Raw genomic sequence first — 15,571 nt, forward strand, 5'->3', positions numbered from 1 at the left:
TGGGACGGGCTTTGCGCGCGGCCCTTGGAAACAAGCTGAGGGGCCGCGTGGACTTCTGAGAGGCAAACCCGGACCTGAGTCCTGGTCCGGTCGTGACCGCAGCCCCGGTGTTGGGTGGTGGTGGTGGTGGGCCCCGCCCTGACGGGGAGCGTCCGGCCGAATCTCCAGGCCCCGCGCCGCCCGATGCGTGGAGCAAGTACGGCCGCGTCCCGCGTTTGCTTTATCGGTAGCGCCTGTGGCACGGTGGACAGCGCGAAGGCCGGGTGGCCGGGGCAGGAGGTTGGACGTCTTCAAAGGAAGGGGCCGTGAAGGTTAGAGGGCGCGCCGGAGCCTCCCGCTGCCCAGGCCGCTGGCCGTCCGGTGCCTTGGACCTTGGCCGCGGCCGCAGGTGCTGCGCTGTGGTTTTCCAGAGTCCTCAGGTCTGCAGCCATGGTGCCGCGCCTGGTGTCTCGCTGGCCGCTCGGCCTTCTCCGGGGCTGTCCGGACTGGCGGCTGGCCCGCGCTCCCGGAGCCCCAGGGGAGCACAGTCCGCGGCCCCGCGGCCCTGTCAAGGCAGGGGGTGCTGGCGCCCCGGCCTGCAGGGGCTGCTCCTCCACCTCCCGGGCCCCTGAGGTGACTCCGACCCGGCTGCGCTACGCTGTGCAGCGGCTGCCCTTCTCGGAGGTGTCGGCGGAGGACCTGGCCGCCTTTGAACGCATCGTGCCCGGCAGGGTCATCACAGACCCACTCGAGCTGGAGGCCTCCAACGTGGATTGGCTGAAGATGGTGCGAGGTGAGCGGGCTCTGCAGGAGCCGCCCCCGACTGGGCGCCGGCATGTTTCCACATTCTCTGGGGCTCTGTGTGTGTGTGTGAAGTGTTTGCACACTGTGGGGCTGTGTGTGTGAGGTGTTTGCACACTGTGGGCTGTGTGCGTGAGGTGTTTGCACGCTGTGTGGGGCTGTGTGCGTGAGGTGTTTGCACGCTGTGTGGGGCTGTGTGCGTGAGGTGTTTGCACGCTGTGTGGGGCTGTGTGCGTGAGGTGTTTGCACGCTGTGTGGGGCTGTGTGCGTGAGGTGTTTGCACGCTGTGTGGGGCTGTGTGCGTGAGGTGTTTGCACGCTGTGTGGGGCTGTGTGCGTGAGGTGTTTGCACACTGTGGGCTGAGTGTGTGAGGTGTTTGCACACTGTGGGCTGAGTGTGTGAGGTGTTTGCACGCTGTGTGGGGCTGTGTGTGTGAGGTGTTTGCACGCTGTGTGGGGCTGTGTGCGTGAGGTGTTTGCACACTGTGGGGCTGTGTGTGTGAGGTGTTTGCACGCTGTGTGGGGCTGTGTGTGTGAGGTGTTTGCACAGTGTGGGGCTGTGTGTGTGAGGTGTTTGCACACTGTGGGCTGAGTGTGTAAGGTGTTTCCAAGAGTCGGAGTGGAGGCTCTGGTTGGGAAGGCGGTATCTCCCACACCTCTGGCTGTCTCAGTGGGGACTAGCCTTCCCCTGCCCACCCCGAGGCTCCCCTCTGGGCAGCTGTGTGCCCGCGTGTGCATGTGCCCGTGTTTGAGGGGCCAGGTCCATTGTCAGATTTGAGCCGGGACGCCCTTCATGTGGTTTTCCCCGACTCAGTTCATGTGAGAAGCCTGCTGCAGGGTTAAGGCACCACCAGTGCAGGTTGGGACCGCACGTTTGTCAACACTGGCGTGTCGCTTGCAATAAAAGCCTCTTAATGTGTCATCACTGATGCGCCCTGTTCCCAGATGGACCTCACAGGCCCGGGCATGTGCTGCCAACATGCAGGGGTCCTTGTGAAGGCAGGTCCCCGGGCACAGGACGTCCCAGGTGCCTGGGGAGCTGCACGAGGGGCACTCCAGGGCAGGAAAGGCCAGCGCAGTACCTTGAAGCAGGCCCTGTGAAGCCAGCTGTTTAGGCCTGGCTGGCGCGGGGATGTGGCTTTTCCTTGAAGATGGGACACTGCGGAGAGGCCAGGCTTGGACAGGAACTTGCTGGGCACCCACTGAGGAGGAAATGGGAGTCAGATGGAGAGCTAGGGAGAGTTTTGGACGAGGCCAGGCCACCCACCCCTGACTGGGCTGAGGAAAAGCAGGCAGAGCAGGACTATAGGGGAAACCAGGGACTTGGACTGGGCATCTCAGGGTGGACACGGTGAGAGGATGGTTGGGCCAGGGCACGGGACAGGGTGGGGGCCATGCTGGAACTCAGGGTGCTGAGACCAGAGGAATGTGGACAGAGGTAAACAGAGCCTGGGATGCTTCTCAGAACCCAAGGTGGGCTTGTTGGAGGGAGGGAATGTGTGTGGCTGCTGAGATGTGGGTCCTGGGATGGAGTGGACCTGCATGTCAGGTCTGGCTGCTGGGACAAGCTAGGATAACAGCTGGCTTGGTGTTTGACCCTTGTGTCATCAGTGACTTTGACTGAAGGGACCCCAAGGTGTAGGGGTGGGAAGAGAAGTGCATGTGGGAGGGGGTGCAGTGGTATTACCTGTGGCAAAGCAGTGGGGAGGGGCTCTGCAGGAAGCAGGATCCAGGGGTTTGTGCAGTGGAATGAGGACGGCATGGTGGCCTAGAGGCAAAGGGTGTGTGCCAGGCCACACAAAGACCTGGGCCCAGGGCGAGGAGTGAGTTGCTGTGTAGAACTGCCAGAGAGCTGGCTGCTACTCCCTGTCTCACACACTGCTATAGGTGCCCACACCCTGTGGAACCCCGCTGTTAACATGCAGAGCCGCCTGGGGTGACACAGATTTTCTGTGCATTCCGTGGATGGGAACACTCACACAATAGGGTGCCCTGTGTGCTTCTGTTTTCAATGTCTGGAACGGATGAGTAACCACTGCCCACTGGGCCAGGGGTACTCACGCTGCAGCACGTGAGAGCTGGCCTGGCATCTTAGTGCTCTTGGGTGGCTGCTGTGGGGCCCCTTGTAGTGAATACGCTGTGTCCTTCCTGCTGGCTAACCAGAGCTTTTCCTGCCAGGTTGCAGCCAGGTGCTGCTGAGGCCGCGGACGACAGATGAAGTGTCTCACATTCTCAGGTAATAGGGCACTGCCCCTGCCTTGCCTCTGGCCTCTGTTCCCACAGATCCTGCTGGTTTCAGCGTGAAGCTGCACTGGCCAGGAGCTGAGGACTGATGAGCAAGGTTGGGGCACAGGGTGTGGAAGCCAGCGGATTCTCGATGAGCCTCAAACAAGCCTTCTCTGATCCGGGCAAGACATCGGCTGCCATTGCCTTGGGCATGGCATCAATGGAAGATTATTCTTTTTTCTTTATGTGAAGGCAGGGATAAAAACAGGGTCATATATTTCCCATCCTCTGGTTCACTCCCCTAGTGCCCACAGTGGTTGGGGCAGGGCTGTGCTGAAGTAGGAGCCTCCATCCAGCACTCCCTTGTCAGGGGTGGAAACCCCAGGACTGGAGCCACTTAGAGTTAGAGCAGAGCCAGCCTAGAACTTAGCACCCACCCTGACCTTGTGCAGTTCTGGGCTCTTGATCGGCACCCCTTGTCCAGGTGGGCAGGTGATGGGTGGGCAGGTGATGGGTGGCAGTAAGAGAAGTCAGGATTTGGGCACCCCTGAGGTTGTGTGTGGAAGTGTGACTGGGCCTGACTCCCTGTCACCTGGCATGGCCCCGTGGGTGCCCCTGAGGTTGTGTGTGGGAGTGTGGCTGGGCCTGACTCCCTGTCGCCCGGCATGGCCCCTTGGGTGCCTCTGAGATGGTGAGTGGGTATGGGGGCTGGATCTGACTCTCTCTCACCTTCACTCACTTACACAGGCACTGCTATGAGAGGAACTTGGCTGTGACTCCACAGGGGGGCAATACAGGCATGGTGGGGGGCAGTGTCCCCGTCTTTGATGAGATCATCCTGTCTACTGCCCTCATGAACCAGGTCCTCAGCTTTCACAGCGTGTCTGGTGAGTCCACAGGTCCCCCGCATAGTCTACCTGATGATCTGCGTGGTCCCTGTGACCCCTCCTGCAGTGCCCTGCAAAGGGGTGTAAGGGGTGTAAGGCTGCACATGTGGCATGGGGGGCAGTGACCCCTGCAGTACTTCGCACTGCTATGGTCAGAGCCACCATGGGGAAGGGGCAGAAGCATCCCCAGCTGAGCACTGCTTCATGGCAGTGTTCTCTGCTCTGTGTGCACATGGGTGTGTTTGTGTGTATGTTCTCTGTTTTTGCCTCACAAGATTTTTTAAAAATATTTGTTTTTTATTTATTTGAAAGGCAGAGTTAGAGAGGGATTTGGAGAGACAGAGAGATCTTCCATCTGCTGGTTCACTCCCCAAATGGCCATAGTGGTCAACACTGGGCTGATCTGAAACCAGTTCTGAGTCTCCCAGGCAGGTGCAGGAGCCTAAGACTTTGGACCAATCTTCTGCTGCCTCCCCAGGGTCATAAGCAGGGAGCTGGTTGGGAAGTGGAGCAGCTGGGATGTGAGCCAGTGCCCATATGGGATGCCAGCATCACCGGTGGAGGCTGAGGCTGCTGGCCCTGGCTCTATGTGAGATGTTCCTTCTGTGGGTTCCTGCCTAGCTGGGCACTGTGGCTGCTCCTACCTGCAGGCATCCTGGAGTGCCAGGCGGGTTGCATCTTGGAGGAGCTCAGCCAGTACGTGGAGGCACGGGACTTCATCATGCCGCTGGACCTGGGTGCCAAGGGCAGCTGCCACATTGGGGGCAATGTGGCCACCAATGCAGGTGGCTTGCGATTTCTGCGATATGGCTCGCTGCGCGGAACTGTGCTGGGCCTGGAAGTGGTGAGCAGGGAGGTGCATGAGGCTGCCTGGTGGGTGAGGGCCGCGTGTCTTCAGGATATATCTGCTCTGGTCTCTCAGGGATCACTGGGCACCTGCTTATTTGTGCTGTGTGAACCGCTCTGGTGGTGACCCAGCAGACAGGTGGGAGGTGGGAGGTGGGACAGAACTGAGAACACAGGAGGGGGTCCTGGGGCAGTAAGGATTTCTGATGTCTTCACCACTCCTAGGTGTGCCCCATTCCCCAAATAAGCGCTTACTCCCCTAGGTGAGTCCCAGCCCCCAAGTGTACCCCACTCTCCCTGGTGTGCCCCACTCCCCAGGTGAGCCATCATTCTCTCAGGTGAGCCCTTACTTCCCATGTGTGCCCCACTCCCCAGGTGAGCCTTCACTCCCCCCAGGTAAGCCCTCATTTCCCAGATGTGCCCCACTCCCCCAGGTGTATCCCTACTCCTCCATTATGCCTTGTCCCATGATGTACCTGGAGTGACATGTCCTAGTTGGGTATGTGGGGGATGTTAGGGCGGGGGTCTTGAGGTTCTAGCTTCAGCTTTGGGCAATGTCAGGCTGGCTCCACTCTGGGGCCTGTCCTTTCTGGGTGAGGGTTAGGGGGCTTGTGCCCTGAGGTGCCCCGAATGGGAGTGGACCGAATTAGCCTCTGCAGTGGGAGGAGGGGAGCTGCTAGGCCAGAGTCGTTTCTTCCTGCCAGGTGCTGGCAGATGGCACCGTCCTGAACTGCCTCACTTCCCTGCGGAAGGACAACACGGGCTATGACCTGAAGCAGCTCTTCATAGGCTCAGAAGGCACCCTGGGGGTCATCACTGCTGTGTCCATCCTGTGTCCCCCTAGACCCAAGGCCGTGAATGTGGCATTCCTGGGTAGGTCCCAGCACCCAAGGGAGGTGGGAACATGGGCTCAGAGCAAGTGTTACCTCCCCTGGAGCCTGGGCAGTGGATGGCATGGGTAACTGAATTGACCCACCACCCATGGGAGGTTGGCATTGCTGCCCTGAAGGGGGCCTGGGATTGTGGGCACAGCTCTGGGCCCCAGGTCCTCTCCTGGGCAGGGCTTGACCACTGTGACCCCCTGCAGGCTACCTCACTGAGCCCTAACACAACCCTGGACTGACACATTTATCCTCTGTCCTGACATAGTCACTCCTGCCCTGACTCAGTCCCTGTCCCGACACTCACTCCTGCAGGGATACACTCCCTGTCCTGAGATATCCCTTCCCTGACACACTCATTCCTGCAGGCTGCCCAGGATTCACTGAGGTCCTGCAGACCTTTACCACCTGCAAGGCGATGGTAGGTGAGATCCTCTCTGCGTTTGAGTTCATGGATGCAAAGTGCATGGAGCTGGTCAGGCAGCACCTTGGTCTGGCCAGCCCGGTGCAAGGTATGAAGCTGTGCAGTCCCTGTCCCTTCATTGTGGCTCTCATGGTTCCTGGGCAGCAGGTGGGTCGCTAGGAGGCTGAGGGGCCCTGTGGGAGGCTGCCCTTACAGTGAGTTTGCAGTTCCCCAGGTCCCTGTGAGCTTGTGGTGAGAGACAGGGAGAAACCGTGCTGACATGCTGGGAGGATTCCTTTCCAATTTCTAGCTTTCCTTGTTTTTAACTCTTGTTTGTGTGTTTTACTCTTGTGATGGGAGGAAGCCTGTTGTGTGACCACAGGAGTCTCTAGCCTGCCAGGAACAAATGTGTTCCCCAGCCTAGGAAGACTGGTCAGATTTTACTGGAAGAAACATTCATGCATTGCTAAGAGAGTGCCACTGTAGAAATGCGCATTTAGGGCCCAACGTGATAGCATAGTGGTTAAGGTCCTCGCCTTGAACACTCTGGAATCCCATTTGGTTGCCAGTTCTAATCCCGGCGGCTCTGCTTCCCATCCAGCTCCCTGCTTGTGGCCTGGGGAAGGAGTCAAGGATGGCCCAAAGCCTTGGGACCCTGTGGGAGACCTGGTGGTAAAGAAGTTTCTGGCTCCTGGCATCGGATCGGCACAGCACCAGCCGTTATGGCCACTTGGGGAGTGATCATCGGAGGCAAGATCGTCCTCTCTGTCTCTGTTCCTCTCTCTACCTTTCCAATAAAAATAAATCCTTTTTTAAAAAAAGGAAATGCGCATTTAGTGTACTAAAGCATAAAAAGTTCACAGTAGCCTTGAAATTGCAAGCTTAAATTTTTTTAAAAAAATATTTAATTTAGGGCCTGGCGGCGTAGCCTAGTGGTAAAGTCCTCGCCTTGAACGTGCCGGGATCCCATATAGGCCCACTTCCCATCCAGTTCCCTGCTTGTGGCCTGGGAAAGCAGTCGAGAACGGCCCAAAGCTTTGGGACCCTGCACCCGTGTTGGATACCCGGAAGAGGTTCCTGGATCCTGGCTTCAGATCGGCATAGCAACAGCCGTTGCACTCACTTGGGGAGTGAATCATTGGATGGAAGTTCTTCCTCTCTGACTCTCCTCCTCTCTGTGTATCTGACTTTCCAATAAGTAAATAAATCTTAAAAAAAAAGATTTAATTTATTTTTTATTGGAAAGACAGATACAGAGAAGGAAGAAGAAAGACAGAGAGGAAGATCTTCTGTTCATTGATTCACTCCCCAAGTGGCTGCAATGGCTGGAGCTGAGCCAATCCGAAGCCAGGAGCCTCTTCCGGGTCTCCCACACTGGTGCAGGGTCCCAAAGGGGGGGGCTATTATTGGGGGAAGGGGGGATATTATATTTTTTGGGGGGGGGGGGGGGGGGGGGGGGGGGGGGGGGGGGGGGGGGGGGGGGGGGGGGGGGGGGGGGGGGGGGGGGGGGGGTTTTATTATATATATAATATTTGGGGGGGGGGGTGTGGTGGGTTGGGGGGGTTGGGGTGGGGGGGGGGGGTGGTGGGGTGGGGGGGGGGGGGGGGTTGGTTTTGGTTTGGTGTGTGTGTGGGTGGTGTGGGGGTTGGGGGTTTGTTTTGGGTTTTGTGGTTGTGGGGGGGGGTGTGTGGGGGGGGGTTGGGTGTGGGTTGTTGGTGGGGGGGGTGGGTGTGGGGGGGGGGGGTGGGTTGTGGGGGTGGTGGGGGGGGGGGTGGGTTGGGGTGTTGGGTGGGGTTGTTGGGGGGGGTTGTGTGGTGTGGTGGGGGGGGGGGGGGTTTTTTTGTGGGGGTTTGGTGGTGGGGGTGGGGTTTGGTGTGGTGTGTTTTATTGTGTGGTTTGTTAGTAGGGGGGGGGGGTGGGTGATGGGTTTTTTTGTAAAGGGTGATTATAAAGTAGGAGATGTGGGAATTGATGTATAGGATTAATGGAAGGGGTGGGGGTAAGGGAATATAAAGGAGAGGTTTGGGTAATAAAATTGAATATAGAATTATAAGTAAATTTGTAGGATAAATACAGAAATGGGAAACTAAGGGCAGTAGGGGAGGATAAGGACCTGAAGGGATTGGAGTGATCTGTGGGGATATGTTGTAGGATTTTTTTTATTATTTTTAAAAATTAAACCATCACCTTTTGGTGAGTATTGGTTCTTTTTTTTTTTTAAGATTTTATTTCTTTTTATTGGAAAGCTAGATTTACAGAGAGAAAGAGATCTTCCATCTGCTGGTTCACTCCCCGAGGGGCTGCAGTGGATGGAGCTGAAAGTCAGGAGCCAGACCTCTTCCAGGTCTCATACAGGGCTATCTATCTTTGACTGCTTTGCTAGGCCATAAACAGGGAGCTGGAAGGGAAGTGGAGCAGCTGGGATACAAACTGTCACCCATGAGGGATCCTAGTGCATGCAAGGCGAGGACTTTAGCTACCAGGCTACTGCTCTGGGCCCAATAGGACCCTTAATAAAAAAAGTTTATTTGAAGGGCAGAATGACAAAAGGAAAAGAAGCAGAGAAATCTGGGGCTGGGCCAGGTCGAAGCCAGGAGTCTGGAGCTCTCTCCAGTCTCCCATGTGGGCATTGGGGCCTGAAAGGAGCAGGATGGGAAGCTGAGAAGCAGGACCGAGCCTCCGACATGGGCATGGGTGTTCCAAACGATGGCTTAACCCAATGTGTCCCAACGCCTGCTGAGAGCTGCCTGTCCTGTGGTTGTAACTTTGGGCCTGGTTATCAGAGCGGCTCAGATTTTGCCCTTTATTTGCTTTTGCTGCTCCTTCCAGACAGCGCCTTCTATGTCCTGGTCGAGACGTCAGGCTCCAGTGCAGGACATGACACCGAGAAGCTGGGTCACTTCCTAGAGTATGTGCTGAGCTCCGGTCTGGTATCTGATGGCACTGTGGCTACCGACCAGAGGAAGATCCAGGTGCTGCCCAAAGCTGCCTCCCGAAACCTTTGTCCTCGTGCGGAGTGGGGAACACAGCTCCTACAGTGGCACAGGGTGGAGGATGGGAGAGACCACCTATTGGGGAAGGTGCCTTGAGGGTGCTGGCTCTGGATGCAGATGTGGAGATGCAGCTCCTTCAAAACTTGAAAGCTCTGAGCCCACCGCAGCTATAGGAGCTGCGTCCCTACCTCACCTCAGCTGTAGAAGCTGCATCCCTACCTCACCTCAGCTGTAGGAGCTGCGTCCCTACCTCACTATAGCTGTAGGAACTGCGTCCCTACCTCACTATAGCTGTAGGAACTGTGTCCCTACCTCACCTCAGCTGTAGGAGCTGTGACCTGCATGTCACCCTCAGATGTAGGTAGCTCTGTCCCCAGCCTCTACCCTAGCTGCAGGACTGGGTCTGTGTGGCCTGTAGGTCCCTCTGAAATGAGGGGTGGCAAATAACTGCAAGGCTGACAGACGGTGGCTGAAATCATGGAGAATTTTCTGGATGAGAAGGCAGTGATTCAGGAGACCAAGATGGGAAGCCGTGGGACCTGGGAAGTGGACAGCTGTGGTTACCTTCCATGGGGCCTGAGCAGCTGTGGTCCCTTCTCTAGGGCCTGGGCAGAGATGGCATCTCACCGGGATAGCTTTTGCACAGCAGCCACTAGGGGGCAGGAAGCAGCAGAGGAATGACTAGAGGAGCAGCTGGAAGCAGCTACTGGCTTGGTGGTTTGCAGTCAGCCTCACGGGCTCTTTTCCTGTTTGTTAGTAGAGCTTCTTATTTGTCACTAGTTTTTGTGATTGGAATGTCACACGTAAGTGTTAGGGAACACACCCTGTGCCCAGGAATGTTACATGTAAGTGGTAGGGAACATGGCTTGTGCCTGGGAGTGTTACATGTAAGTGATATGAAACGTGTCTTTTGCCTGGGAGTGTTACATGTAGGTGGTCAGGAACACACCTTGTCCCTGGGAGTGTGTTACATGTAAGTGGTCAGGAACAAACCTTGTGTGGCTCCCAGATCTTGTGGCTCCCAAACTGACACCTTGTACACCCTGACCCTAATCCTGACTTCTACCCCCACCCTGGCCTTAGCACTGACCCTAACTGGCAGGAGCCAATCTCCCATCCTGCCCTGGCACTGTCCCCAGGCTCCGTAGCCCCTGTGCAGGTCCCTTGCACACCCTGGCTCTGTCCCCAACTCCAGCCCTGATCCTGACTCTGGCCGTGGCCCTGGCTCTGGCTGGCAGGGCGTGCTAGCTCTATGCCTGTCTCCACTTACCCTAGACTCTCTGGGCACTGAGAGAGAGGATCACGGAGGCGCTGAGCCATGATGGCTATGTGTACAAATATGACCTCTCGCTGCCTGTGGAGCGGCTCTACGACCTTGTGACTGATGTGCGCGTCCGGCTCGGCCCCAGTGCCAAGAACGTGGTGGGCTACGGCCACCTGGGTGAGTGGACACTGACCATACAGGAGGTCCTTGGAAGAGCAGAGGTGGATGGGTGGACGTTCCCAATCATGTGAATGTTGGACACAGGAGGCTCATGGGGACGCATGTGGAGACATAGGGGCCAGGGTGCTGCCCCTGAAGCCTGAAGTCTTCACTTGTGGCAGGGAGCTCTAAGAGGATCCTCTCCACAGATGGAGGCTCTCAGAACCAGGTTTGGACGGGTTTGTTCTTTCTTTTCTTTCTTTCTTTCTTTCTTTCTTTCTTTCTTTCTTTCTTTCTTTCTTTCTTTCTTTCTTTTTTTTAAGATTTTATTTATTTATTGGGAAGTCAGATACACAGAGAGGAGGAGAGACAGAGAGGAAGAACTTCCATCCAATGATTCAATCCCCAAGTGAGTGCAACGGCTGATGCTATGCCGATCTGAAGCCAGGATCCAGGAACTTATTTCGAGTATCCCACACGGGTGCAGGGTCCCAAAGCTTTGGGCCGTTCTCGACTGCTTTCCCAGGCCACAAGCAGGGAGCTGGATGGGAAGTTGGGCTGCCAGGATTAGAACCGGCGCCCATATGGGATCCTGGTGCATTCAAGGGGAGGACTTTAGCCACTAGGCCACGCCGCCGGGCCCGGATGGGTTCTTTCTTGTTAGGGCAGCAAATTCGTACTGGACACCACAAATTGTTCCACAGGAAGGAGGTGGGCCTCAGACGCAGGAGGCATGGCAGGGACAGGCTCTTGGCCTGGGAGCAGATGCGGCCCAGGCTGCATTCTAGCTGCCGGTGAATACACACTCACCTGCATAGACAGCACAGGTGCCACCACACCCTTACATGCATGGTCACAGCTGGGTGCAGGACAGTGGGTAACGTGACTGGTGTTGCCACGCCTTGGGAAGACACTTCTGGGAGGTTGACAGAGGCAGACAGAGGCTTCATTATACAAATAAAACTAATTGGGTTGGAAACAGACCTACCCCAGAGAGGAGTGACAGTGGCCTGGGATGCAGCTTCAGGCAGAACTAAGGACTGAGGGCTGGGCCCACCGTTGTAGGCCCTGGAGCTGCTACTGTGGGTGACAAGAAGACAGATTCAGGACTTGCTGTAGCTCAGGACAGCTCTGTTAGGTGATGAAGGTCACTTGTGCTGTGGCAGGAAGACATCTCCTGTGATAGCAGGATGGAGTCCTAGTAGCAGAAAGAGACATCCTGTGTCCTTGGGCAGCACAAGGAGCCCTTAAACCGTTAAACCCCAAGTAGGTGGCACAAGGCTACACTCCTAAGTTCCTCTGCACTGCACCTTGTACCCTCCACACAGCACCCCTGTATGTTCCACATTGCACCCTGCACCCTCCACACTGCAATCTCTGCTCTCCATACTGCTTCCATTACCATCCACATAGTACCCCTATACCCTCCACACAATACCCCTGTATGTTCCACACTGAGCCCCTATATGCCCCACTCTGCTCCCAGTACCCTCCACACTGCACCCTGTACCTTGAACTCTGCACATTCCTCCACATTGCACCATGTACCCTCCACACTGCACCCCTGTACCCTCCACACTGTACCCTCTACTGTGAAACCTCCACACTGAGCCTCATGCCCTTCTGTCCAGCACCAGTCATTCTGAGCATCCATGTGGGGCACACCAGCACTTGGAGGAAGTTCCTGGCACCTGGCTTTCTTGTTTCTTTTTTAAAAATTATTAATTTTATTTTGATAATTTTTACATATTTGATTAGGGTACAAAGGGTCAAGGGCTAGAGGAATGTGGGTGTGACCATTGTTTTGACATTCTCTTTTTTTCCTTCCTATATCTGGGGGAAGGGGAGAAGCCACACCCAGCCTCCCAACCATCCCAGGGTCCCCAATGAATGTGGGGCATGCACCAAGAGTCCTGCTCAAGTGGTCTTGACAGTTCAGCAGTTCTGTATTGCTGCTGATCTTGCCACTCCAGTCACGATGAAATCTCTCCAGACTCCATTGGCTGACATAGTCCACCTTAGGGTTTCCATTTGCTCAAGAATTCACTGCCAGCTCTTGGCTGGAGTAGTTGATCAATTTGTTCTGTCCTCCGTCACTGGTTATGGTACCAGGAGTCCTGTGCAGGCTCTGCTGTATTGCCATATTCTCTATTTGCATCTGGATATGCTGTCCACTGCTCCATCTAAGCCACTGAGGAGGCCCAGCTCTGAGTCTCTGACTTAGAATTCCAACCATGGAGGAAATTGCAGATACCACTGCAGGATGGGTCATCCCTGTGCAGTACCCAGAGCTGGACCCTCAATACCATGGCTACTGTATACATGTAGGCACCTATCCTGGCTTACCAGATGGCTGCTAGCCAACAAAGGGTTTTTTTTTTTTTTTCAAAGATTTATTTATTTTTGTTGAAAGATTTACAGAGAGAAGGAGAGACAGAGAGAGATCTTCTGTCTGCTGCTTTACTCTTCACGTGGTCACAAGGGGGAGAACTGAGCCAATCAGAAACCAGGAGCCTGGAGCTTCTTCTGGGTTTCCCATGTGGGTGCAGGTCCTAAGACCTTGGGGCTGTCCTTCCACTAAGCCACAGGCATGGAGCAGCCAGGACAGGAACCAGCACCATGTGGGATGTGGGCTTGATGCTCTATGTGAAGGTACTGGCCCCTGGTAGACACCCACTTGCACTCCCTCCCCTGGGATGGCAGCCCTTCCACCTAACTGTCCCTGCTGGTGGCCTGGGGAAGGGTGTCTGCCACCTCCTGCCTTTGCTATGGTCACTGGGATCCTGCCTGGTAGTGTCCAGCCTACTTGGCCTCCTGCCTGCTGTCTCACCTGACTGCCATGAGAGGAGACTTTGTTTGGTTTGCCCTCAGTCCACCAGTGTCTGTTTGCTCTGTACCTGTCCGTTGAGTTCTGCATGTCAGCTTTCAAGAATATTGATCTGCCGTGGCCAGTTTTTGTTTAGAATGTCACTGTGCTGTCTTAACTCTTGGCATTATTAATTTTACTTCCCTGAGTATAGGAAATCTTTGCTGTTGATTCTTCCCCAGCCCGTGTTGCCGTGTGGAACTTTTGACATCTGCTTGCACTTCTGAGCTTTTACCTGTGCGCACTGCTTGTGGCCTGGCCAAGGATGAGCTGCTTGCCTGGGGGTGTGTCCTCAGCCCCAGCATGGCAGGAAGAGGTGTGGGTGCAGCTGCTAGAAGTGCCCGGACATTGTAGGATAGCCCTTCTTCCCTGGGACAGTTCAGGTCCCTGGGATGCCCTCGCCAAGATCATGAGTCCTCAGGGGAAGGCAGCATGGTCCCTGGGGTTTGCTGTTTTTTCTCTCTTTATCTTAAAGATTTATTTATTTATTTATTTATTTATTTATTTGAAAGGCAGAATTAGAGGCAGAGACAAAGAGGGCTTCCATCCACTTGTTCATTGTGGCCGCGATGGCCAAGACTGAGCCCAGAGGCAGTGGTGACATGGGACTGCACACCTACAGGCCCAGGAGGACATCCAGGCAGTGCGGCTGTGGCCAGAGTGGCCTGTTGACTGGCCTCAGTGCTTCTTGATTGGGGACAGCTTGTCCCCGTCTCTGCCCTGGCATTCTGGGCAGTGCCTACTGTAGGTGGGGTGGCCAGGTCCTCTTGGCCCTATCCCTGTGTCCACACCTCTTCGTCTTTGCCACGTCCTCTCCCTACTCCTGACTAGGCTGGCTCCATTCTGGCTCTGCACAGGCCAGTGTCCAGCTGGCTCCTGTGGGTTCCTAAGAGGAGGTGCTTATGAAGTGGGAGCAAGGCCAGAGAGGAGCTGACTGGGAGCACTGGGGTTTCTCAGTGGTGTGCATTGGGCCGAGTGACCCCAGGGATGTCTGTAGGGTGGGGATGCCCCAGACGCTCCATGGTAGATGCGACTTAGGGGCTGTAGGCCCTGGCCAGCAGGCAAGATGAGAGCTGTGGGTAGCCACCTCGGAGGTGGAGCTAGGAGGGACAGCTAGCAGGACTAGGAACATGGTCTCCATAGGGTCAAGCTGCCCCGGTCCCTGGTGGGCACCCTGGTCACCACTGGGGCACTGCTGGGGGTTGGGGCCCTGCTGACCATGTGTTTCTACCCCTCAGGGGATGGCAACCTGCACCTCAATGTGACAGCAGAAGCCTTCAGTGCCTCGCTACTGGGAGCCCTGGAGCCTTATGTGTATGCGTGGACGGCTGAGCAGAGGGGCAGCGTGAGCGCGGAACACGGCTTGGGCTTCAAGAAGAGGGATGTCCTGGGCTACAGCAAGGCACCTGCCGCGGTGCAGCTCATGCAACAGCTCAAGCTCCTGTTGGACCCCAGGGGCATTCTGAACCCCTACAAGACACTCCCCTCCCAGGCCTGATGGGAGCCCCTCCCCGCCCCAGGTCCTCCCAGACAAGTGGGTGGGCAGCTTCCTTCCCAGATGCTTGTGGCTTCTGGCATCCACCCTGGGGGTCCTTGTGGGGCTGCGCTGAGCAGTCACAGGGTGAGCGAGCACTTCCTCTCTGGCTCTCGTGAGTCCCCAGTAAACAGCTTCACTGGCCACAGGCTCCTGGCTCTGTCCACCTTCTGTGGTGCTCTGGGACAGCTTTCTTGGCAGCTTCCGGTGCCATGGCCATACCACCTGGGGGCCGGCAGCCTGTGCCTCCACACCCTGGCGCTGGCCTTGGATTAGTCCAAAGCTGCTGCAACATGAGAAGACCTTGTGTAACAGGGTAGGAGCTGCCTGTAGCGGGCAGGGAGAGGGCATGGGCCTGGGGCTAAGGGTGTGTGTGAGGCAGCAGGAAGGCTGTTTTCTGGACCACTGCCTCCAGGGGCATCTGACAGTACATGGGCCTGGGGTGGCCATCCCTGGTATGTTGGCCCCTCAGAGTGCACGCATGGCTCTCCCCAGGACCTGCCTCTTGCTGAGTGGTCAGGACTCTGCATAAAAACTGATTGGTCTCAGAGCCTCTACCCTGGGTGACCTACAGAGTGTACCTGTATCTGAGTGTATCTGAGAGGGGCAGGTGCAGGGGGCTAGACTCCTAGTGCTTTGTCCCTCCTAGGGCCTCCACCTACCTTCTGAGAGAGGAGAGGCAGGTGGGGGAGCTGGGATACTTCTGTGGGAGCTGGGAGCCAGTGTGTGTAGG

The 15,571-nt window shown here is 56.2% G+C and overlaps 1 protein-coding gene across 1 annotated transcript; it reads left to right on the top strand.

Annotated features, from left to right (window-relative positions):
* The first annotated feature begins 44 nt into the window (after positions 1 to 44).
* D2HGDH (D-2-hydroxyglutarate dehydrogenase) lies at positions 45 to 15,175 on the top strand. The gene is made up of 9 exons (XM_040972415.1): positions 45 to 772; positions 2,958 to 3,015; positions 3,753 to 3,892; positions 4,543 to 4,736; positions 5,443 to 5,611; positions 5,988 to 6,131; positions 8,852 to 8,994; positions 10,291 to 10,456; positions 14,543 to 15,175. The coding sequence occupies exons 1-9, from the start codon at positions 430 to 432 to the stop codon at positions 14,800 to 14,802; spliced, it is 1,617 nt and encodes a 538-aa protein (XP_040828349.1). The 5' UTR covers positions 45 to 429; the 3' UTR covers positions 14,803 to 15,175.
* The last annotated feature ends 396 nt before the right edge of the window (positions 15,176 to 15,571 follow it).

This window comes from Ochotona curzoniae, unplaced genomic scaffold (assembly GCF_017591425.1).
Source record: "Ochotona curzoniae isolate NIBS_2020 unplaced genomic scaffold, NIBS_Ocur_1.0 contig_2294, whole genome shotgun sequence".
Classification (NCBI taxonomy): domain Eukaryota; kingdom Metazoa; phylum Chordata; class Mammalia; order Lagomorpha; family Ochotonidae; genus Ochotona; species Ochotona curzoniae.

Coding starts and splice junctions, on each gene's coding strand:
- D2HGDH (XM_040972415.1), top strand. CDS start 430: ATGGTGCCGCGCCTGGTGTCTCGCTGGCCGCTCGGCCTTCTCCGGGGC. Junction 773..2,957: donor TTGGCTGAAGATGGTGCGAG/GTGAGCGGGCTC, acceptor TTTTCCTGCCAG/GTTGCAGCCAGGTGCTGCTG. Junction 8,995..10,290: donor CCGACCAGAGGAAGATCCAG/GTGCTGCCCAAA, acceptor CACTTACCCTAG/ACTCTCTGGGCACTGAGAGA.